The sequence below is a fragment of the Hypanus sabinus genome, chromosome 27, assembly GCF_030144855.1.
Source record: "Hypanus sabinus isolate sHypSab1 chromosome 27, sHypSab1.hap1, whole genome shotgun sequence".
In the NCBI taxonomy this organism is placed as follows: domain Eukaryota; kingdom Metazoa; phylum Chordata; class Chondrichthyes; order Myliobatiformes; family Dasyatidae; genus Hypanus; species Hypanus sabinus.
The window spans coordinates 31,220,076-31,244,973 of NC_082732.1; the positions used below are offsets into that span (position 1 = coordinate 31,220,076).

Genomic DNA, 24,898 nt, shown 5'->3' on the forward strand with positions numbered 1-24,898 from the left:
ATTAGGGAGAGAGAGAGCCTGTGGTATGTCGAATTACCGGGTTTGGGGTACTGCAAGTCTGTGTCTTTGCTGCATGCTTGAGTGCTTGGTGGAGGTTGCAGATGTTTTTTTTGTTGGAGGGGGGATCGTGGCTTTGCTGCTGCTTATGCAAGGGAGGGGGAGCTGGGAGTGGCCTTTGGGGTTCTAACGTTTAACTGTCATTCATTCTTTGGGGCACTCCTATGTTTTGTGGATGTTTGCGAAGAAGAAGACTTTCAGGATGTATATTGTACACATCTCTCTAACATTAAATGTACTACAGAAACCTTTTGAAATATCGAATATGAAGTCGACGAAATGACCTTTCAGTAAGCTCTGCAATTCCGTTCCAACACATTTCTAAGCCATTCCATTGTGCAACAAACGATCGGCGAGAGGAGCTCAGCGGATCGAGCAGCATTCTGTGGGGTGGGGATAGGGGTCGACGATTTGGATAGAGGCCGTGCATCAGGCTCACGTAAAATTAACAATTTCTCTCTCTCTCTCCCACAGATGTTGCTCGACCCACTGAGTTCCTCCAGGAAATAGTTTGCTCTCCAAATTCTGGCATCTGCAGCTTCTTGTATACGCGTGATGTGCCCGCCCCTCGCTAAGCCCCGATAAATGTTTGGAGCAAATATTTAACAGGGTTGGTAGCTTTGAATGTCGTTGCCTGCCCCCGACCTGAGTCGTAATTCGGAGGCTTCAGCCGGTGGCTCTGTCTCTGGGATTCGGACACAGACTGAGCGTTACGTTCTAACGAGTTCAAAGAAACTGTTTTAATTCCTGCGAAATGAAAGGAACAATTTGCTGAGCCGGAGCGAATCGGCGGGGCCCCCGTTTACCATATTAAATGTGACCCAGTCCCTGACAGCAGCCTTCAGCCAGGACGGCACCTCGCAGCGAGGAAAATCGCAGAAACGCCTCCGTCCCATTCAGCTCCCACGGCCCCAATTCCGTGGCCACGGAGAGGGGCAAGTCACCATCCCGGGGCGCACGATAAACGTGGGGGCATCTCGCGACCAATCGATTCGATACCGCGAGAAAAATCCCGAGTGGTAAAGAGGAGGCAGTTTTTGGGAGCAGGTTGAAAGGAGGTTTGGCACGCGACAGGCCTTTGAAAGAAAGTCGAGACCAAACACAATTCCGATGGACTCTCCCAGAGCTTGTTTAAGTCACTCGAGTTTGATTAGAGGCATAAAGGGTTGGTAGGGTTATGAATGGGTGAGGAAGCCCCAATGAGCCGCATTAACATCACACTGAGTGCAGGCAGTGAGCTGAAAGGGGGCTGTGAAGAGGCAGCGGTGAGTTTATGGGCAGAGACCGGGACAAATACTTCACGGTCTTTGCGGAGGTGGTAAAGAGTCGACCGCCATTCATTCTTAAACATGAGTTGGCGGGAATTTAAATAAAATGGCAGCAAAATTCTGGGCGAGGATCCCGGCAGGGCTGTCAAACTGACAGAAGGGGGAGGGGTAACGGCTGATCCCAATTCTCATTTCTGAATACAAATGATAATCAGGTAAATTGACACAATATTATCTTCACGTTATAAATCGGGGGAAGAGGTGGAGTCTAGTGGGTAACAGTGGGTAAAGACTGGACCAGTTGGGAGGGGCATGCTTCATCTGGAGAGTAAAAAGGTGAAATGTAATTAGTGATTTGTATAGATTATGGTGTTTGCTTGGGTGATATGCGAGGGATATTGAACTAGGAATCGTGAACATTAAATATTATTCCCTGTGTCTTTAAGATATTACTCCCTCTCCACCAAAAAAAGATTAATCAGATTATCTTCTTTTTAAATACTTTGGTTAATGAAAATAATTATTGGTCAGGGCTCCAGAAACTCGGAGAGTGTCCGTGTGATGGTTGTAGGCTCCATCCGAAGCTGATGGATTCCCTCCTGATATCCTGTACAGCTCCGCCACGACTGCCTCACTCTCACAGCCCGGGGATGTGCTGGGTTGTGGAACACGTGCTCAGCACAACAGTACACGGGAAACAAGAAAAGGAAATGCGAGGGAATATAATGGAATATTGTGAAGGAGTTGAGGAGACGAGACGGAAGGAGATTCCGGGAAGCATTAATATCGCCGTGGATTGGATCTAGGGAGTAACTCGGGGTACGGTGATCCTAGCGCACCGTTTATTGTTTTGACTTCTAGGTATCATTTTAACAGTTATTTGGTATTAGCACGTTGAACTTTGGTTTATCGACAGTTTCATGATGATTCACAGCCACGCCGAGTGTCACATGCCTTTGCCGAGTATTTTTAACAGGGATTTGTTGATTTATTCCAGATGTTCTTTACCGATGGTAACTGAAAAGGAAACCTGCCCGAATTATTGGCTTTTGGTTCACTGGAATATTAATGTTGTCAGGGTCCTGTAATCTGATAGACTCCCAGACTCGCCCACTGGAGTGTGGGACCTTTGCTTACATCGGTGCAGTGCGACGTTGTCATTATTGTGGCAATTCGGTATTTCATTAGAGTACCAGTCTTTTAACTACTAGATAGCACTGTATCATCAAAGTAGTAATGAACTGCAAAAAAAATTCTTCCATGCTCTGCAAGCAATCAGCTGAACTTCTGCAGCTTCTCAAACACGTGGCTGGAGACCCTCCTCCAGAATGTATTTGAAGAGCGTAGGTAGGAGTGGGATTAATCCCAAATCCATTTTTGGTTGTCTGAAACACAATCGGTTGAATGGACCATAAATCTCTACGAATCTGATTTTTTTCTCCCTCTTTAAACTATCTCACCACAGACGGGATGCATAAGTGGAGGAAGGGAAAGGAATATTGCTTCAAAAAGCAGCGAAATATCAAGAGAGAAATTTCAATATTTACCTGAAACAAGGGCGGCTAAATATTCCACGTTCGTGGGACAGCAGGGAATATTCTACTTTTTTTTAGGGATTTGAAAGAAAGCGGTGGTTATGAAAGCACTGCAACATGTGAAAATGTTCCAAGCCAACGGATGGAAGTATTGTATATTCATGGACTCCAGGAAAAGAGATTTTACAATCAGATGATGATGTAGGTTAAAGTATAAATTATCGATCCCACGAAATATTTGCGCTCACAATTTAAAGTTATTAGGAGCATGAAATCGGGTATCGAGGCATTTGTAAGCAAAAAGCAAGTCAGATAAACACTTCTATTTTTTGAGTCTGGTTTCCAAATTGTCATAATAATAATTCAAAAGTCACCTCAAATGCCGAATGAATAGTCTCGGGAATGAAACAGGGACAAAATAATTTGGCAGTTTCTTCACATGTTATTTGTTAGAATCGTCCTACCCCCCCAACTCTGTCCTACCCACCTCTCCCATCCAACCCGACCTCTTCAGCTCATTTTTTAAAGAGAGTCTGGTTAGTCATTTAGCAGACAGACGGAACTCGACCTCGGATTAGAAGGATGTCACTGTAATTGACAAGGTCTTACAGTGAAACTGACAAGCCCATGCTCACTTGACGAGACCCTGGACTTCTATTGAGAATCTCAGGTTATTTATCTCTCGGCTAATAACATCTTCTAAATTAAATCGACGCTTTCAAGAGTGAATTAGTTGCCATTAACCAAGAGTAATTAGATTCTCCCTTGACCAGAGTGAATGTGAATTCAAATGAGGATTTGAACTCATGATCTTTAGATGAATAGTGCTTTAGTATTACCACTACCAAACCTTTCGTCTGGGTTTTCAGTAATCCTACAGCGTTACGGTCACTTTTACAGACACCTGCTCTTTATTTATGTTTAAGCTCTTTTATCAACGTGCGTACAAATTCTCAGACTGCCTCGATAGCCTGCGGACTCACTTTCTGAACTGCTGGCCTACTAACATGACCAACGCATGTCACTGTGGCTGCATATTGCATAGCGACTCTGACCTGCTCAGTCGCGATGAGCAGTAAAGATACAAGAGTGAAATACTGAAAATATCATGACAGCTCTCCCTCTCCACAAATACTGGCTCGACTGTTTTCAGATTCTTTAAAAAGTGTTTAGAGAGACACATTCCTAATTGAGTAATTAATATCAAATATTAAAGAAAGAAAATATTAGAACTGTCAATTGCTCAATTAAGAATGCGTCTCACTAAGCACTTTAAAAATTAAAATAATTTGCAGACCCTGAAAATCTGAAATTTAAAAAAGTAAATGTTAGAAACACTCAGCAGTAAGGCAGAATCTGTGCGAAGAGAAACACATTAAGCGCTCCAAGCCGTTAAGATGCGCAGTCAGAGCTGAAAAGTTAACTGAGTTTCTCTTTCCACCAATTATCCTGAGATGGTTGAGCGAAACATGACAATAAACATTGCAAACGTGAAGAGGTTCCCATCGGATCTGATTTCCCCACCATTTTCGGAGACTCGGCGAGATGTTAAGGGAACAGTATCCTCGTGCAAAGTTCAACCTCACATTGCTTAAAGTTTTAGAAACATAGAAACATAGAAAACCTGCAGCACTATACAGGCCCTTCGGCCCACAAAGTTGTGCCGAACAAGTCCCTACCTTAGAAATTACTAGGCTTACCGAGAGCCCTCTATTTTTCTAAACTCCATGTACCTATCCAAAGGTCTCTTAAAAGACCCTATCGTATCCGCCTCCACCACCGTTGCCGGCAGCCCATCACACGCACTCTTTACCCCTGACATCTCCTCTGTACCTACTCCCCAGCACCTTAAACCTGTGTCCTCTTGTGGCAACCATTTCAGCCGTGGGGAAAAGCCTCTGACTATCCACACGAACAATGCCTCTCATCATCTTATACACCTTTATCCAGTTTTCCATGCCAACGATACGATATGGACGTGTTCATAACTATTTAATTCATTATAATTTATATTTTGTGGATAAGAAGCGGAGTTATTGTTTTTACAGAATGAAGGCACCCTTTACAGTTTCAGATGAGTTGTTTAGTCCCAATAAGCAGAAGAGATGTTTTATAAAGTAAGGTGAAAGAGGTCCAACGAGTTTTCTATTTTCGCAGCTGGGGCAGTAACATCTCCGGAATGTGAAGCTCAAGGCGGTTTACAGGAATTATCTCCAAACTCTAGAGTTTAGAGTCTAGAGACTCTGCTGGCCGTTCTCCGCGTAGAACTTGATCAAGTGGCACGGACACATACAGCACGGATACAGGCCGATCAGCCCATCGTGTCCGTGCCGACAATTCTATGCCTCTTTCCAGCCTTTGTAAAAATGCCGCCCCCTTTTCTCAATTCCTCTGTCTCCGCCGCATCTGCTCTCAGGAGGAGGCTTTTCGTTGTATAACGAAGGTGATATTCTGCTTCTTCACAGAAAGGGGGTTCCCTTCCTCCACCATCAACGCTCTCAACCACATTTCCTCCACTTGGCGGACGTTTCCCCTCACCTCATCCTCCCGCCACCCTACCAGGGACAGGGTTCCTCTTGCCCCATTCTAGCACATCCACCATCCGTCCAGCGCATAATTCTCCATAACTTCCGCCATCTCCAACGGGATCCAACCACCAAGCACATCTTCCCCTCCGTCCCACTTCCTGCTTCCCGCAGGGATCGCTCCCCACGCGACTCCCTTGCCCATTCACCCGTCCCCACTGATCTCCCTCCTGGCACTTATCCTGGCAAACGGAGCAAGTGTTACACCTCCTCCCTCACTACCATTCAGAGCCCCAAACAGTCCTTCCAGGTGAGGCGACACTTCACATGTCAGACTGTTGGGGTCATTTATTGTATCAGGTGCTCCCGGTGTGGCCACTTGTATATTAGTGAGACCTGACGTTGATTGGGAGACGGCTTCGCCGAGTGCCTACGCTCCGGCCGCCAGAAAAAGCGGGGTCTCCCAATGGTTACCTATTTTAATTCCACTTCCCATTCCCATTCCGACATGTCCATCCGTGGTGTCCTCTACTGTCAATAGACAATAGGTGCAGAAGTAGACCATTCGGCCCTTCGAGCCTGCACTGCCATTTTGAGATCATGACTGATCATCTACTATCAATACCCGGTTCCTGCCTTGTCCCCATATCCCTTGATTCCCCTGTCCATAAGATACCTATCTAGCTCCTTCTTGAAAGCATCCAGAGAATTGGTCTCCACTACCTTCCGTGGCAGTGCATGCCAGACCCCCACAACTCTCTGGGAGAAGAAGTTTTTCCTTAACTCTGTCCTAAATGACCTACCCCTTATTCTCAAACCATGCCTTCTGATACTGGACTCTCCCAGCATCTGGAACATATTTCCTGCCTCTATCTTGTCCAATCCCTTAATAATCTTATATGTTTCAATCAGATCCCCTCTCAATCTCCTTAATTCCAGCGTGTACAAGCCCAGTCTCTCTAACCTCTCTGCGTAAGACAGTCCAGACATCCCACGAATTAACCTCGTGAATCTACGCTGCACTTCCTCTACAGCCAGGATGTCCTTCCTTAACCCTGGAGTGTCGCGATGAGGCCACACTCAATTGTAGGTGCAATACCTTGTATTCCACCTGGGTAGCCTTCAACCTGATGGCATGAACATTACATCTTCGAATTTCCTGTTATGCCCCCTCCTTCTCTTTTTCCCATCCCCTTTTCCCTCTCTCACCTTATCTCATTGCTTGCCCATCGCCTCCATCTGGTACTCCATCTTTTTCTTTCCTCCATGGCCTTTTGTCCTCTCCTATCCTCTCCAGCCCTGTATCTCTTTCACCAATCAACTTCCCAACTCTTCACTTCACCTGTCCCCCCCCCCCCCCACCTCCCGGTTTCACCGATCTTTTTGTGGTCTTTTCCCCTCCCCTCCTCTCACCTGCCTGCTCCTCACTGCCTGCACTGCCTGCTCCCCCCTCAATCTACTCCTCATTCCCCCCCCCCCAGTCCTGCCGGTGGGTCTCGGCCCGAAACGTCGCCTGTATTCTTATGCAAAAACGAATATGATTATGGGTCGAAGTTAGAAAATGGTGAAGAGCGGGGGGTGGGTGGACGAAATGTTAAATAATCTAACACACTTAAAATCAGATAAATAAGAACGGTTTGATAAAATACACAATGGCCACTTTATACGGTACACCTGTGCAGCTGTTCATTAATGCAAATATCAGCCAATCATGTGTCACCAACTCAATGCATAAAAACATACTGACATGGTTAAGAGGTTATTGTTCACAGTAAACACCAGAATTAGGGAAGAAATGTGATCTAAGAGCAACCAGCTTAACATCGGTGGTGGGCATTTTTAAAATTATTCATTTATGGATGTGGGCGCTGCCAGCTAAACCAGCATTTATTCCGCATCCCAAATTGCCCTTGAGAAGGTGGTGATGAGCTGCCTTCTTGAATTATTGGAAAGTATTCCGAAAGGAATTTACAAGTTATCATTTTGAAAGGAGAAGGCTGATCAAGGACAGTTAAGGGAAGAAGGTGTCTGGCTGATGATGTAGCCTTGAGGGGGTCCGTAAAGACAGTCAATGAGTTCATGGGGAAATAAGGGTTTGACGTGGCCTGAAGAGATCGCGCCAAGTGTTCTACAGCATCTCACAGGACAGACTGATCAGGAAAATAAAAGTGGCTGCCATTCCCATTCCAAGGAATGTGGTAAATTGGATCCAAATTTGGCCGGGTGGTCAATGCGAGGAGTAAAACCGCAGCTGAGTTTTAGCGATGGGAAGGTGTTCGTATTAAGCTGCCCACGGGTCTCGTTGCCTTACTGTGGTGTTTGCCGAAACTTAAAGGTAGATATAGTGTTTAGGATGTATGCAGATGTCAAGCCTGAACGCGTGGTTAAGCCAAGAGTAAACCCACAAGCAGCAGAGGGATGCAAACAGAAAAGAGGCGCGTGCCATTCCTCCAGAGACGCGTGCACTTCCAGAGGCAAAGACGATAGAAATTCCGAAATAAAAACAAAAAAGAAGTGCTGGAAAAACTCAGTAGGTTGATGGACAAAATGCTGAGATGTTGGACAAAGTAAGCGAGACGAAACATGGGATACTTTCTTTCACTGCCAAAGACGTTGAAGATATGAGTACGTGAGGCATGATGTAAAATGCTGGCGACGCCACAGCTACTGTGTTGTGCAATGCTCATGTCAATATTGTAGACATGATGTGCTACGAGTGAGGAGATAACGTTGGGAGATGGTACAATGGCCGGAGAATTTTAATTATGACGAAAGAGTGAATAGTCCTGCTTCGTTTACCTTGCAATAAAGGAGTTCAGTGGGTGTGTATAAAATTACGATTTCCCATCCCTCCGCACGGAGGTCGGTAACCAATAGCATCAAATGAAAATAATTGGCAGAAAAATTAGAACAGAGCGGAGGGTTTTGTGCTTACACAGAGCATTGGGGTCTGGTGATCACAGTTTTAAAATATGGCGGAGGAAAGAACATTAATCACAGTAAAACGTACCAGGATGAGTATTTTATACGTTTTATATTTTCTATAAATATTTTATATTTTATTTATATTTATTTATATAATATATAAATATAATATATATAAAATATATAAAATATAAAATATAAAGTATAAAATATTTATATTTTATACACAAGACTACAGACAGAAAACTGAAAAGTGAGATTAGTTTCCATAACAGAGTCTCTGTCAATATGAAACTTTCACTCTCTCCAATGAGAATTTATGTGCCGTGTGCTGCGGAAAATTCTTTCCGTGTTGCAGGACTCCATGTCCAAGCCTGGAATCCCAACGTTGAAGATGGTAGTGGGACGAAAGCCAGACATTCAGCGAGTTACATGTTGTCTGTAACACCAGGTTCAGAGGACAGAGCGAGGACAGTTTATACAGTGTGTAGGCTACAGTGGGAGAACAGATCCGATGCAAACATGCCAGACTTCTTAACTTATTTAGTGAAACTTTTAACTTGTTTTCCTGGCTTTTGGCGCATGCACTTGATCCGGAGCGAGGCCAAATTCCCTTGCTTCCAGAAAAGATGCATTTCTAAACCTTATTCTGTTACTTGCTGCTTTGACATGCAAAGATTTTAATCCTTTTGGTTTGACTTGGAGACCACCAGAAAGAGTCAGGCCTCGGAGAACAGGGACCCGCATCTTGGGCGGCGGTGTCCCTCACAGATGGGAACATGAAGCATGGGTTACAGGGCGGCGAGTGTGCTGATTGTCAGAGGCCGTCATTTCTTTTTGATTTCTCATTTCTCTGATTACAGATGGTGGCTTTAGAATTTTGAAGGATTTTGTCTGAGGTTGCGACTATAGTTTTCCAGACATGTATGGAGCCTACATTATTTAAATACTTGTGCGTAATTTTGACCAAATTCGATTATGTACTCGCTGATGGCCAGGATCGTCATCTCAGAATCAGAATCAGGTTTATTATCACCGGCATGTGACATGAAATTTGTTAACTTAGCAGCAGCAGTTCAATGCAACACATAATAGTTAGTAATAATAAAGAAGTATTTCTTATTCAGTATATGTACTTTATACAGTATACGTATATTGAATAGATTAAAAATCGTGCAAAAACCGAAATACACACATATATATATCGGGAAAAAAAGCGAATCTTGGGCGGCGATGTCCTTCCCACAGGGGAAAATGAACCGAAAATGTGTGTGTGTGTGTGTTTGAGAGAGAGAGAGAGAGAGGGCGATAAGGCTTTGGCGGCCAATATCTTAGTGGGGGTGCTATTCAACGCTCATTTCTCGCTCTGTGGTAAATGGCAAATCCGTTTCACGCTCTGCTCTCAAAGCCAGCGCCGTGTTAATGGTCTCCATGTTCTGACACAATCACAATTTTCTGCCCGGAGATCTCACAGCTCCCCTCGATCCTCCCATTTCTTACCGCTAAAAGCTCGCCCAAGCTAAAAAAAAGAACGTTAAGACAAGACCCTGCAGTCTTCATTTGAGACAGTTTGGAGTGGTAACCCTTTGAATTTACTTTCTACATTTTTGAATTGAATAATGTCTGCAATTGTATTATTAAAGCGCTCTGCAGTGAATTTAGAAGGGATAATGATGATTCGCCGGCTGTTCAGCCTCATAATACAATACAATGAGTCAGCAATGTTTTCCACAGGGCGTCCTTGCGACAATCTATCTTTCCAGATCCTTGGAGGAAGTTTAATATGTAAATAATAAAAAAACAACGAAATTTTACTAGCAAAACTCACTATTTTAAAACTTTGCAATGGCGAAAAACCACCTGTAGGTCCTGCCCGCTAGCTTTTTGCGATTCATGCACGAAAGCACTAAAGCTCTTTAATCCCGCTGTACTTAACTCATTTGCAGTCTCCCTCATTTAGATAATAATCTGCCTTTTGTTATTCTCACACAAAGAGCGCATGAACTCACACCACCCGACATTAAACTCCATTTGCCCGTCTTTTGTCCACTCACTCGGTCTATCTATATCCTGTTGCAGAGTTAGTATATCACAAGATGCCCCTCCACCTATGTTTTAGTAAGGGACTGACTCAGAATAAAAATACACTACTATTTTGCTAATTCTCTGAAACTATAAAATGATTACCAATTCCAATTTCGATATCTTTCGAGGAAATAGTTCTGACAAATGAGGAATGGTCCTTCCTTCTTTGATCATTCGCCTCTCATCACAACACTGAACACAATATATAGACTCACTTTCAAGGACTCTGCTACCCATGTTCTCAGTATTAGTTATTTACTTATTTATTCAGTTTTTTTTTGTATTTGCGCAGTTTGTCTTCTATTGCACACTGGTTGCCTGTCAGTCTTTGTGTGTAGTTTTTCATTGATTCTATTGTACGTCTTTGTTCTACTCTGAATGCCTGCAAGAAAATAAATCTCAGGGTAGTATTTGGTGGCATATCCGTACTTTGATGCTAAATTTACTTTGAACGTTGACCACTCATGGTTGGGAGCGAAGGGAGAGCTTGAAAGGCCACGTAAGTTGTCCACAAAGCTAGTAATTTTCGTTCAGTCAGCGAGGGCAGGGCTCGGGACTGGAAGAGGGTGGGGTACCGTGCGCCGAACTGAATGGAGAAACGCCAGCTGTCTCCTGGGGAAGAAAGTCGCGTTTAGATTCTCCGTGTTACGGTTATTAGCGCTTTCTGCCTTTCCCACACCACTAAATGGCAGCACTCCCAGCGAGGAGTTTACTTCTCCACAAGCCTCTCCATTTATCATCACTTCACACACAGTACACTGACCCGCAGATGAACAGACACCTCGGTCACTCGCTCCCATTCTCTGTGACTTGCAGCAATTGTGTTAATTGCGCATAAGGGAATCTCAGTGCAAAGTTCTCTTCAAATGATCATTATATAGTTGAATCAAAATAATACGAATAATATACTTGCTGGTTTTAATTATCTGCTAGCAGGACCCGTTACTCTAGCTCTCTATATGAGAGTTCCGTATATAAAAGGTAGCTGTTCATGGAGAATGAGCAAATGGTATTGTGACTGGTATTTTAGGGAAAAACCGGTCAACTTGCACACAAGATGCACCCACAATCAGCAACGTGACATTGACGGAGGCTAAGGCTTGGCCGACATTTTAATAACGGCCGTGTTCTCTTTTGATCGTTTGCGAGATGGCCAGTTCGAGATAAGCTCCAAGTGTTGCTAACGGGTCCTGCAAGCTGATAGCTAAAACCAACAAGTAAATTATTTTGTATCATTTTGTTTCAGATACACAATAATCATTTAAGGATAACATTCCACATGCAACTGATCCCATGGCAATTCGCTGGAGGTTAGTCTGGATAGTGCGTGAAAGACTCTGGGATGTAAAAACTCGGATCAGGGCAGGTCACTCTGAGTTGTGAGTGCTTTTGAATCTCCCGATCGGATTCACTTTAATCCATCGTTCAACCTCACCAACATCCCTTGATCCGTTGATTTCAGTACCGCCTCAGATTATCTTTGCCTAGAAGGCATTGAGTGCCGATGCTGTTTCTCCTCATTTATTAAATCGCGGACCCTTATCCTAAAACACTCTCCTCCACCCAGAGGGATCCAGACTCCCAGTGCTTACTCACTCAAGGCCTTCGAGCATTTTGTGGAGCAGGTCTGAAGATACAGCAGTCTGAGTGAACGGTGAAACTTTGCAAGATGGGCACAAAGTTTCATTTACTATAACCGGCATGAAAGGACAACGATTATCTACAGGGCATTAGAGCAGCAATACCGCATTAAAAAGGCGTAATAATTCATTAGAAGCGAAGTTGTTAAACTGACCATTGGGGGTCGAACCTGCATATTATATTTAATAAATCGTGTATATATGAACATCCTATATCCTACAACTTGTTACCTCTCCCAACTGACTGTTATTCCAAAACAATCTATTTTCCGAAGTTTTACTGTGTTAACTGTTAAATTTGCTACGCCTCGCCTCTGTTTGATAACTTCACTGGTTCCTTATCATGTCGATCCTTTTTTTTGTTTGTGTGGCTTTTCAACACTTTCTCTTTCCAAGGGCCTTTGCTTCTTTTATTTTCAAGAAAGAACAATTTGCTGAGCCGGAGCGAATCGGCGGGGCCCCCGTTTACCATATTAAATGTGACCCAGTCCCTGACAACAGCCTTCAGCCAGGACGGCACCTCGCAGCGAGGAAAATCGCAGAAACGCCTCCGTCCCATTCAGCTCCCACGGCCCCAATTCCGTGGCCACGGAGAGGGGCAAGTCACCATTCCGGGGCGCACGATAAACGTGGGGGCATCTCGCGACCAATCGATTCGATACCGCGAGAAAAATCCCGAGTGGTAAAGAGGAGGCAGTTTTTGGGAGCAGGTTGAGAGAGGGGTTGGCACGCGACAGGCCTTTGAAAGAAAGTCGAGACCAAACACAATTCCGATGGACTCTCCCAGAGCTTGTTTAAGTCACTCGAGTTTGATTAGAGGCATAGAGGGTTGGTAGGGTTATGAATGGGCGAGAAAGCCCCAATGAGCCGCATTAACATCACACTGAGTGCAGGCAGAGAGGTGAAAGGGGGCTGTGAAGAGGCAGCAATGAGCTTATGGGCAGCGACCGGGACAAATACTTCATTGTCTTTGCGGAGCTGTTACAAAAGCGGCCGGCCTTCATTGTTATACATGAGCTGCCTGCGATTGCTCTGGGCTGATGTGCAAACATCTGGCAGGGATAAAAGACAGCAAGCAAAGTTCGGAACAAAATGGTGAAAAAAAATCAAAATCTCTTGATCGCTGAAAACTAGCATTGAAAAGGGAAAAAAGCGTATGATAAAAATTAGACAGAATTAGACAGTTGTTACATTTAGCACACGGGGGATGCGTTGGGTACCTGACCCTCATTAGAGGCTTTTGGGTATTTTCGGTTCCTGCTCTGCAAAGAGGCCATCCGCACACTACACGATGGCCAGACTCATTCCCCTTCTTAGCTGTTGTCTGCAGGATGATGTTAGTATTATTAATTGTTCATCCAGGCACAGTATATTTTAACTGGCTGGAGGGACACGTCAATTTCGGACCCCGACCATGCATTCCGTGAGAGCATAAGTCCTGGCTGAAATTTACAGCTTTTCGGCTAGAACTTTCTAACCAAAGGCTCTATTTCCAGGGAGAGTAATGGGGTTAATCGATAGGGGGCACCTTCGCCAATTCCTCAAACAATGCCTCAGCAAATTGTTAATTTAGTTAAAATGTAAATTTACCTGCAAATTGTCCGTCATATTGTTATATTGTAGCATATACGTTTTATTTTGAAATTTCCGCTATCATTTACTTCTTATACTATTTCAGAACGAGTTCTGCAGAAAATATGTAGATTGCACTTTTTCATTAATGTTAATTATTTCCAATATTACGTCAAAGCTAAGTGTCTGTCGAATTCTTGCTTTTAAAAGTCATTTCTGTTTATTCATTTGACACATAATGAACGGGATATTGAGGTGGTTAATTGTAATCTTTTTAGATCCGAGAGAAAAAATTGTCCCTCTGCTTGGAAGGACACTCGGGAAGCACATTTTCACTCACAAGACAGTTTCTATTCTCGGCAAGAATTGCTATGAAAGGTAGAGGGAGGAGAAGAGCGGAAAAAGTGAGAGGATATCGGGTCCAGTAAAAAAATATATGTACTGAATGTAATACCTTTTAGTAAGACTTAAGAATATATAATCAAGTGTGGTAAATTGGACTTGTGATAGAGATGAGCCACGGTCTTGTTGAATAGCAGAATGAATAAAGTGCCCTGTTATATTCCCATGTCCACGCTCATTTCATGTAAGTGCCAAATGCAACAATGTCTCACTTGTAGATTCATTTCCATCATAAACAACAACAAAAATGAACCGAAAAATTGCTGCTGCTTGGAGTGTGCGGGTGATACGGCGGCCAGTGTCATGGTGGGGGTGCTATTCAAAGCTCATTTCTCGCTCTGTAGTAACTCCAAATCCATTTCATGCTCTGCCTTCAAAGCCAGCACCGTGCTAATGGTCTCCATGTTCTGACACAATCACAATTTTCTGCTCTGAAATCTCACGGCGGCCTCCCGCGCTCTCCGACCTTCCCACTTTTCACTGTCGACGTTTCCCTCCATCACACCTTGAAAAACAAGAATTATTAATCGAACGCAATGGTTTGCTTCGTACTTTGGGCTCGATTGAACTCAGTTTTTACCACCCTGCCTCTCTCTGTCCCCCGAGCTTGATATGTGGCAAATTATTACGAGGGGAGAGTTTTGCATTGTGCGAGAGACCTCCAGGAACTGCTTCTGTGCGTCCCGTTGCTGTCACTTCATGTGGAGGCTTCTCAGTTTGAGAATGGTGATTTTGTACAACCCAAGAGAAAATTAAATTTTCAGATCACTTACAATTGTTGAGTGAAGTTTTGTAGGAAATACAACAAAAAAACCACAAGGGGATGTTTTGTTTACAGTGTGTTTTTTAAAAAAAGCACCTTTCTAAACGATTGCAACCTCTGTGTGACTTTGAATAGGTTGCTTGGCAACATGACGGGACCCACAAATCGCGGGTATCCCAGTGGCAAATTTCCTTACAGTTTTCTTCATGGCAAATTCCAATATAAGTCTTCATAAGAAGACATAAAAGACTGCAGATGCTGGAATCTGGCGTAACAAACAAAATGTGTCAGAGGAACCCGGCGGGTCTGCTGGGGAAAGGAATTGCCGATGTTTCGAGCTGAAGCACTGAACAGGACAGGGAGTGGAGAGGGGAGATAGCCAGAATAGAGAAGAGAGGGGGAGTGTTGTGACAAGAGGTGGAGGTGCACCGAAGAGGGTACAGAGGAAGTTAAAAAGAATGATTTCTGTAATGAAAGCATTAACGCATGAGGAGCATTTGATGACCCTGGCCCTGTATTCGCTGGAGTTTAGAAAAATGAGGAGAGGATCTCATAGAACCTAATCACACATCGAAAGGCCAAGATAGAGTGGATGCAGACAGGATGTTTCCTGTAGGGGGGGGGGGGGAGCCTCGACCCAGAGGGCACAGCCTCAGAATAAAGGGACATCCATTTAGAACAGAGATAAGGAGGGATCTCTTTAGCTAGAGTGAGGTGAATCTGGAATTCATTGCCACAAACGGCTATGTAGGCCAAGTCATTGAATATATTTCAAACAGAGACTGCTAGATCCTAGATTAGTTAAGGTTTTGTGGAGAAGGTAAGAGACTGGGTATAAAAGGGATAATAAATCAGCCATGATGGAATGGCGGGGCAGACTAGTTGGACCAAGTGGCTTAATTCTGCTCTTATGTCTTACGGCCTTATGGGAGTAATCGGCAGAGGGTTGAAAGGTGACGGGTAGGTTGAGCCAGATAGTGGAGGGGTGACAGTGGGAGACAGTGACAGGTGAATGACAGAGGCAAATATGAGGGGCAAATGGAGTTTGTGTGTGGGGAGGGGGAGAAATATTTTGTATGGTAATGGATCCAAACAGTGGAGCAGTTATGAATCCATACATCTTGAGGGAAATGCTGCACCCATTGTTAATACAATTATATATTTGTACTTATATAGTACCTTGAAAGCAATCACAATGTTATTACTCGAGTTCCACCAATATCCCGAAAAATATCGATCTCGCTTTGAACGGAACCAATGACATACCCTCCGCAACCTTCTGGGATAGAGAATGCCAAGGATTCATCATCCCTTGATTAAAGACGCATTTTGACTGTGGCTGCAGAATGTGGGCCAGGGAGTCTTAGATTATAGTCTCAAAATAAAACGTGGGTCATTAAAGACAGAAATGAGGGGATAGTTCTTCACTTAGTGCGAGTGAAATCGCGCCGATTCCGATATCTATTATCTAAGCCCTCTGGTTATAAAAGGAGCAAGAGACATGGATACGTGGCTGTAAAATAGCGTTTGAAACAAAAATCACCATAATCTTTAATATTAATGGCCTTAATAATAACATTGGACGTTCCCATGTCAGAGGGTCTGTCCTGGAACCGACACATAAGCGTCATCATAAAGAGGACACGGGAGCGCCTCTACTTTCTTTGAAGTTTAGTTAGACTCGGCACGTCATCTAAAACATTGACAAACTTCGGTAGATGCAGATTAGAATAGTATCGTAACTGTTTGCATCACGACTTGGTGTGAAAACAACAATGCCCAGGAACCAACAGGTCTGCAGAAAGTAGTGGGCACAATCAAATCCGTCACAGGCAAAACCATTGAGCGCATTTATATCGAGTGTCGCGCAAGAAAGCATCATCTACCATCAAGGACCCCATCATCTCCCGACCATCGGGCAGGAGGTACAGAACTACACAGGAGGTAACTATACAAGCAGTCCAGGTACAACCGACAGAAAGCTATTTTAAAGCGAAAACACCCAATTCCGATTGAGTTTAGAGATGGAATCGTGTACACGTCAGCTCTGCAGGCCGTTACTTCCGACAAAGCGAAACCCAATATCATGAATGGCTTTCATGCTTCCCTCCCAGACGAGCTCAACGCGCTTTACGCTTGCTTTGAAAGGGAGAATCTCCGCTACATCTGGCGACCCTGTGATCTCTGTCTCGGATGCCGATGTCGGAACATCTTTCAGCAGGGCGAATCCTTGAGAGGCAACAGAAGTACCTAGCAGGGCTCTGAAAACCGGCGCCAACCAACTGGCGCGTGTGTTCTAGGACGCCTTCAAATCTTCACTGCTATAGTCGGAGGCTCCCACCAGCTTCAAAAGGGCGACGATCTTACCAGTGCCCAAGAAGAGTAAGGAGAGCTGCCTCAACAACTATCGCCCAGTGGCATTCACATCTACTATGATGAAGTTCTTAGAAAGGTTGGTCATTGCTGGAATTAACTCCTGCCTAAAAAAGCACCAGGACCAACTACAATTTGCCAATCGCCGCAATAGGTCTACAGCGGGTGCAAGCTCAGTTGCTCTCCACTCGGACTTGGAAAACCTGGACACCAACATCAGGCTACTGTTTATTGACAACAACTCAGAGTTCAACACAATCATACCCTTATTTCCAATCAATAAGCTCCAAAATCTGGGCCTCTGTATCCTTGACTTCCTCATCGGGAAAGGTCTATGAGGATCGGAAATAACATGGCCTCCTCTCCGCCAACCAACATTGGCGCACCTTAAAGATGCGTGCTTGTCTCACTGCTCCACGCTCTCTTCACCCACGAGTGTGGGGCTAGATCAAACGCGATTTGTCGACGACACAAATATTGTTGGCAGAATTTCAGATGGTGACGAGGAGGCGAGATAAGCGGAGTCACAGCAACACCCTTGCACTTGAACCAGTCCTCATCGAGGGATCAGAAATGGAAAGCATGAGCAGTTTTAAGCTCTTGTTTGTTAACATTTCTAAGGCTCTACCCTGGGCCCAGCATATTGATGACGTTACTAAAAAGCCACCACAGCGGTTATATTTCATTAGGAGTTTGAAGATAATTGGTACGTTATCAAAGACACTCGCGAATTTTTACAGTTCACCATGGGGAGCATTGTAACTGGTTGCATCATCGTCTGATATGGAAAAGCCACTGCACGGGATCGGGAAAAAAAGCCGAAGGAAGTTGTAAACTGAACCGGCTCCAGGGCACTAACCTCTCCCACATCCAGGACACCTTCAAATGACGATGCCTCAAAAAGTCGCCGTCCATTATTAAGGACCGCCATCATGTCCTCTTTCCATTGCTACCAGCAAGGAGGAGGAACAGGAGCCTAAAGACACACACTCAACGTTTCAGGTACAGCCTCTTCCTTTCCGACATCACATTTCTGAATGGACGATGAACCCATGAACAGTGTCCATGGGTTCATTGCCCATTCAGAAATCTGATGTCAGCGGGGAAGAGGCCGTTAATATAAATATTATAAATTTTCGTTTTATTACATATTTATAGTTTGTATTATTATGTATTGCATTGCACTGCTTCTGCAGAACAACAAATTTCACGACGTATGTCAGTGAGATTAAACCCGTTTCTGACTCTGGCTTTCCATCATTCTATTTGGTGATATTCGTACTTTGATAGTAAATTTACTTCAAACTTAAAATAGTGGAGTAGACTCGGAGTTCTGAGTGACCTGCAGTTTATTTGGTTTAAGATTCGCTGGTAGCATTCATTAGGTAAGTACTTAAAAGTGGGCAGAGATCCGGAATGTGCTGAAAGAGCCAGGTAATGGAAGTCACCGAACAGGATCCACCGAATCTCTTTCAAAGGATCGAACGGCCAAGCGGCCTCCTGCCCTGTAATCCTAAAAAAAAGAACATCATCTCAGAGAAAGTTAGGAAGATTCATCTTATGCGTTCACACACACACACACACACACACACACACACACACACACACACACACACACACAACAACAACAACAACAACAACAACAACAACAACTACATCTCCTGAAATGTTTCTTTCTGCTTTTCTTTTATCAGCGATTTGCTGAGCCGGGGCGAACCGGCGGGGCCCCCGTTTACCATATTAAATGTGACCCAGTCCCTGACAACAGCCTTCAGCCAGGACGGCACCTCGCAGCGAGGAAAATCGCAGAAACGCCTCCGTCCCATTCAGCTCCCACGGCCCCAATTCCGTGGCCACAGAGAGGGGCAAGTCGCCATCCCGGGGCGCACGATAAACGTGGGGGCATCTCGCGACCAATCGATTCGATACCGCGAGAAAAATCCCGAGTGGTAAAGAGGAGGCAGTTTTTGGGAGCAGGTTGAAAGGAGGTTTGGCACGCGACAGGCCTTTGAAAGAAAGTCGAGACCAAACACAATTCCGATGGACTCTCCCAGAGCTTGTTTAAGTCACTCGAGTTTGATTAGAGGCATAAAGGGTTGGTAGGGTTATGAATGGGTGAGGAAGCCCCAATGAGCCGCATTAACATCACACTGAGTGCAGGCAGAGAGGTGAAAGGGGGCTGTGAAGAGGCAGCGGTGAGTTTATGGGCAGAGACCGGGACAAATAAGTCAGTGTCAGCCCCTTTCTCTGAAGATTGACAAAAGCCGAGTCATACATTCCTCTACGGAAACTCTGTCATTGTCGTGGATTTAATCTGCATCAAACATCTGCTGTAGAAAATTAAACAGAAGCCTTGAAGGATCTTTACAATGAAGGTAAAACGCTGTCTTTCTTCAAGGATTTACAATTGAACGAAGGTTTGAAAACATATAATAATTAACACAATATGGTGACAGTTGAAGAGGCTAAATTCTAATCTTATTAATCCCAAATAAATTGCAGTGTTGTATGGAGACAGTTTTTCTCCCCCACCCATGCCTGGCCCCTTTTACAATGAGAATAGTTGCTGCAGGACGCTGTTAGTGAGCCATTAATTCCAATTTAATCACAGACCGAAAATTTGCAGCCCTCCTCCTCAGCATGTGTGAGGCTATTTCCTTAACAGAGGCTGTTTGAACTTAAAGATGTTTAATAATGAATCCCACCTGATTTCAACCATTGGATTGGAGTTATACCTTATGCAAGATCAATTCCAAATGCCCTCCCTGCTCCCCCAAACTCTTAATCAGGACCTCATTATATATTACAGTTTCACATTAGTGTATTGTCCTATACACCACTGTGCAATGTAGTCTCAGTCCTTTCCTTCTCCAGCAGCACTGTCAAGCAAGCTTTTGCATTTGCCATCTCGATCAAAGGTTCTTGATGTTATTATCTGCTCACTTCCAATTCTCCACTGGCAACCCCACCCATTCTTTTATTTTGCAGTGGGCTTTCAGATCGGAGTCATTGGTCACATGACAACCACCACCAAAGCTTTGGTGCTGAGGACTAAGTGCAACTTCAAGATCTTCTTTTGTGGATCTGCAATTCTTCACTTGAGAGCTGCTCTTGCCAACTCTGAAGCATAGCCCTTTTTAGCTCCATGCAGTTGCAAACTCCTGCTAGAACTGGGATGCATGCCACTCTTCAGGATCCCAGATGCTTTCACTGTCATACTTTTCCAAAAGACATACTGGTATCTGCTTTCTTTTGATTTCTAGCAGCTTTTCCTTGGAATATCTATATGTCGCATAATTTTATTTTATCGTTTAATTGACCTTTTTTCTTCAATCCATTCTCTTTTATCCATTGCCCACTGAGATTCAGCAGGCACCTCACCACTCCGCTAAGAACCCGGGCTTAACAGCCAATTTAACAATGATTCCCTTTCTATTGGTCAGTTCTCAATTCTTCTACATGTTTCTTTAATACCTCTAGCAGACTGGTGTTCCAACCAATGAAGTGCACTTTGTGCCAGTTAAGCCTGAGCTGTCTGAACCATAAGCGGCCCAGAAGCACAGGATAACTACCTTTATGCACAATGGAAGGTTCTTTCTCTGTTCTTTACTCTCCACTGTTACGTGTACTACTCCCCCCACTGGAACAAACACACCAGTGTAAGTCTTTAAAGTCGACCTTGCCCCTTCTAGGGTGAGATGTTGCAATTTCTCCTTGTAAACTGTCTCTGACACCAGCGATACTGCAGCACCCATGTCCACCTGCATCCTCACTGTGGCCACATCCAATTGTGGGGGTCACCCAATAGCCGCCTTTGTGTCCTGCAACAGACAAAACATGCAAAATTTCTTCAACCACAGAGTGAGTCACTCAGTCCATCCTCAGTACGTTCCATCTTATTCACTTTTTTTTTGCTTTTCCAAAAGCTATTTTTAATTAATATAGTGTTTTTGGTTGACAGTGTCTTTTTACTTTTACAGGCAAATTCCTTTTTGCCACAGCTTCAGTAATCTAAATCCTTTATAGACAGTAGACAATAGGAGCAGGAGTAGGCCATTCGGCCCTTAGAACCCGCACCACCATTCATTGTGATCATGGCTGATCATCCACAATCAGTACCCCGTCCCTGCTTTCTCCCCATATCCCTTGATTCCACTATCTTTAAGAGCTCTATCTAACTCTTTCTTGAAAGCATCCAGAGAATTGTGCTCCACTGCCTTCTGAGGCAGAGCATTCCATAGATCCACAACTCTCTGGGTGAAAAAGTTTTTCCTCAACTCCATTCTAAATTGCCTAACCCTTATTCTTAGACCAGCATTCTTTTGCTGAATGCCCAGTTTTGCTACAATGGTAACACTAACTTTCAATAGGTGTCCTATTCTTAAACTCTGCAGCATCTTTATGAAGTTAGGAAGATGTGTTTATTACCTGTGCTTCTTTAGCTGCCATCTCCATAGATGTACTTATCTCAATTGCTTTTTGTAATGCTTGTCTTCTGTGAGCAAACGTTTCTGAATTGCTCACTATGCAGACCACATACGAGTTTATTATGTAATGTGTCATTCAGCGACTGCCCAAAATCACAAATTGCTTCAGCACCAGCACAAAATGTGAAATAGACTCTCCTTCCTCCTGATTCCTTTTATGAAATCTAAACCTCTCAGCAATAATCAAAGGTTTAGGTGAATAGTGGTCCTTTAAGATTTTAACTATGTCCTCTTAATGCTTATCTCCAGGCTTAGCACTAGACTGTGTAATAAATTAAACATTTTTGCATCATCACAGTCAAAAGGTTGGAACATGAATATCATCTGAAATTGATTTGTCAGTGCCAGATATTCAAATCTTTCAGTGTATGAATCATTGCTCTGTTGTTTCATTATACAGCCCCATACTTCCAAAAATTGTTGCCATTTTCAACCACAATCACAAAATCTAGAAAATTTAACTAGTCTTATCTGTCTTTCTCTCTCTCTCCCTCTATTTAACTGCATCATTCCTGTTCTCTTTCCTTGGATTCTTCTCTCCCAATGTTTCCTGTGGCTGCTTTCTTCTTGCTCACCCACATTATACAGCAGTAAACCACTAGCATTGCAGACGGACTATTTTGCCAAAGGGAACAAAACAATAAGTATTGCATGAGGACTTGTTATTGTGATGCCAATTGTTATGTTTTGCAGTACTGGATAGCTGGCTGGCTGGCTGGCTTGTCTCACACAAGCTGGCTGGCTTGTCTCACACACAAGAGACGGTGAGGTGAGAAACAAATGCACTGCTTTATTTTACTTGTAGGTCATGTATCCAGAATGCTCTCTCACATTATATTCAGTACAAAACACATTAGAGATGATAGCAATCTGCAAGGGTAAAAAATTAACATAATTGAATGTTAATCACACTGTTGATTCATATGAAATAGATGTAAGGAGATGTTTGAGGAATTGGTTTATAATTTAATTTGCCTAGCCTTGTTTATAATCTGGATACTATTCTGGATTGGGTGTTGGATTTTATTAGGGAGCTTAAGGTAAAGGAACCCTTAGGAGACACCTGTGACAGAATTCACCCAGCAGTTTGAGAGGGGGAAGACAACATCAAATGTAGCAGTATTATAGTAGAATAAAGGGAATTACAGAGGCATGAGAGATAAGCTAGTCAAAGTTGATTGGAAAGGGACACCAGCAGGGATGATGGCAGAGCAGCAATGGCTGGAGTTTCTGAGAGCAATTTGGAAGGTGCAGGATAGACATAACTCAAAGAAAAAGTATTCTAAAGGTTGGATGACATTACCGTGGTGACAAGGGAAGTCAAAACTAACAAAAAAGCAAAACAGATGGTATATAATAGAGCAAAAATTTGTGGGAAGTTAGAGGATTGGGAAGCTTTCAAAAACCATCCGAAGGCAACTAAAAATACCACAAGGAGGGAAAAGATGAACAATAAAGATAAGATAGTCAATAATATCAAAGAGGATACCAAAAGTATTTTTTAGATTTATAAAGAGTAAAATGAAGTGAGAGTAGATATCAGACCTCTGTAAAATGATGCTGGATGGAATACAAAGATAAGCAGATGAACCGAAGAAGTATTTTGCATCAGGTTCACTGTGGAAGACACCAGCAGTATGCCAGAAGTTCATAAGTGTTGGGGCAGAAGTGAGTGCAGTTGCTATTACTAGAGAGGAAGTGTTTGGGAAACTGAAAAGTCTGAAGGTAAATAAGTCACCTGGACCAGACGGACTACACCCCAGGGTTTTGAAAGAGGCAGGTGAAGAGATTGTGGAGGCACTAGTAATGCTCTTTACTCGATGGGCCGAATGGCCCGATCCTGCTTCTATATCGTTGGTTCTTATGGTCTTACACAAGGAACTGCAGATGCTGGAATCTGGACCAAATGAAATGCTGGTGAAACCCAGTGGGTCAGACAGCATTTGTGATGGGAAACTGACAGTCAATACTTCGGTTCAAGACCCTACATCTGGATTTATAGTGTCACAAGGAATTTGAGAAAGTGGCTAATATTTAAGACTGAAACAGGTGAGATGGCAGATGGTGGAAATCTTGATGGGGAGGCACAACGAGTTTATGGAGGGATGTGGACAGTAGACTTTTCAGGTCGAGACCCTGCATCTGGCTAATATTTCAGTATTTAATATTGCACAATCTAATTTTTCAATATTTAAGATTTGAATTTTAACATAATTCCACGGGCCAAATTCAAAGCGTTAGGATGACGTCCTGTTTCTGTGAAACTGCGAACAGTCTTCATCGCGGGCCAAACTAACACGGACCATCAACGCGTTGCCGGGAAACGCGCGGCGGACGTATGACGCCAGGGTTACGCAAGACGCACCGTGCTGTGGAAACGGCAATGGCGGCAGATTGCACGAAAGCAGCTGGGGGCGTTCGAACGTCCCACTCAGCGCGCGACGGCCTCGACAAAAGCATCACACTGCCGCCCGACGAGATCTTCCGCAACCTGGAGAACGCCAAGAGCTTCGCCATTGACATAGGTCAGCAGAGGCGGCTTGGAGAGGCGCTGGTGTTGAGTGTGAGGAGCAAGTGGTGAAGGGTGTTTGGCCTGAGAGGATTGGGAAGTGAGACCCGGAGATGCTGGGGAAGAGTGGATCAGTAGCGACGGGCATGCGCGGCCCTCAGGTTGTTGTAGTTCTCTTTGTACGTCACAGCTGGGTTGATGCAGGCGTACGGGGCGCTGTAAAACTACAACTCCCTGAACGCATCGCTTTGAGAGCTCGGTCCGGCAAATACACAAACAAGTAGAGCTAGTGGAATACAATCAGTCTGGCACACATACGTGTTGGACTTGGACTGTGCTTCAGAGTTTATTTTTATTGATTAGATAACTGGTTAGTGCTCTTACATTTACGACAGTTTAAAGTTCGATTAACAATAGATTATTTATTCAGCTGACTTTAATGTAGGTCTCCAGGTTGGATTATTTCGGTGTTCTGCTGGATCGTCGTTATATTTAAAATCACCCAGAACTTTATTCTTATATCCTGATTTGACCGAAACAGTTGTCGGCCAGTACCTCCCTTTAACATTGGTTTCTATCTTTTTGCCCCGACCACACCGCCCCAATTTCAAAGTAAATTTATCAAGGTACATGTATGTCATCATTTACAACCCCTGAGTGTTTATTCAATAAATCCAATAATCCTGACAGAATGAAGGACTGCACCTTGGCGTACAACCAGCGTGCAAAAGACAACAAACTGTACAAATACAAGGAG

The 24,898-nt window shown here is 43.9% G+C and overlaps 1 protein-coding gene and 1 long non-coding RNA gene across 4 annotated transcripts in view; one reads left to right on the top strand and one right to left on the bottom strand.

The window, feature by feature from the left end:
- Positions 1–18,504: 18,504 nt before the first annotated feature.
- Positions 18,505–24,135, bottom strand: LOC132382191 (uncharacterized). The gene is made up of 3 exons (XR_009508226.1): positions 23,998–24,135; positions 20,718–20,966; positions 18,505–18,658 (listed from the first exon to the last, which is right to left on the bottom strand). It is a non-coding gene; the product is annotated as an uncharacterized LOC132382191 (long non-coding RNA).
- Positions 24,003–24,898, top strand: part of pank4 (pantothenate kinase 4 (inactive)) — a 75,679-nt gene continuing 74,783 nt past the window's right edge. For 2 of the 3 annotated variants that reach the window (XM_059952160.1, XM_059952161.1), the window contains exon 1: positions 24,003–24,157. In XM_059952160.1, coding sequence (XP_059808143.1) covers positions 24,016–24,157 — 142 coding nt within the window. In that variant the 5' untranslated portion in view covers positions 24,003–24,015. The remainder of the gene's footprint in view (positions 24,158–24,898) is intronic. The other variant, XM_059952162.1, reaches the window with a different exon arrangement.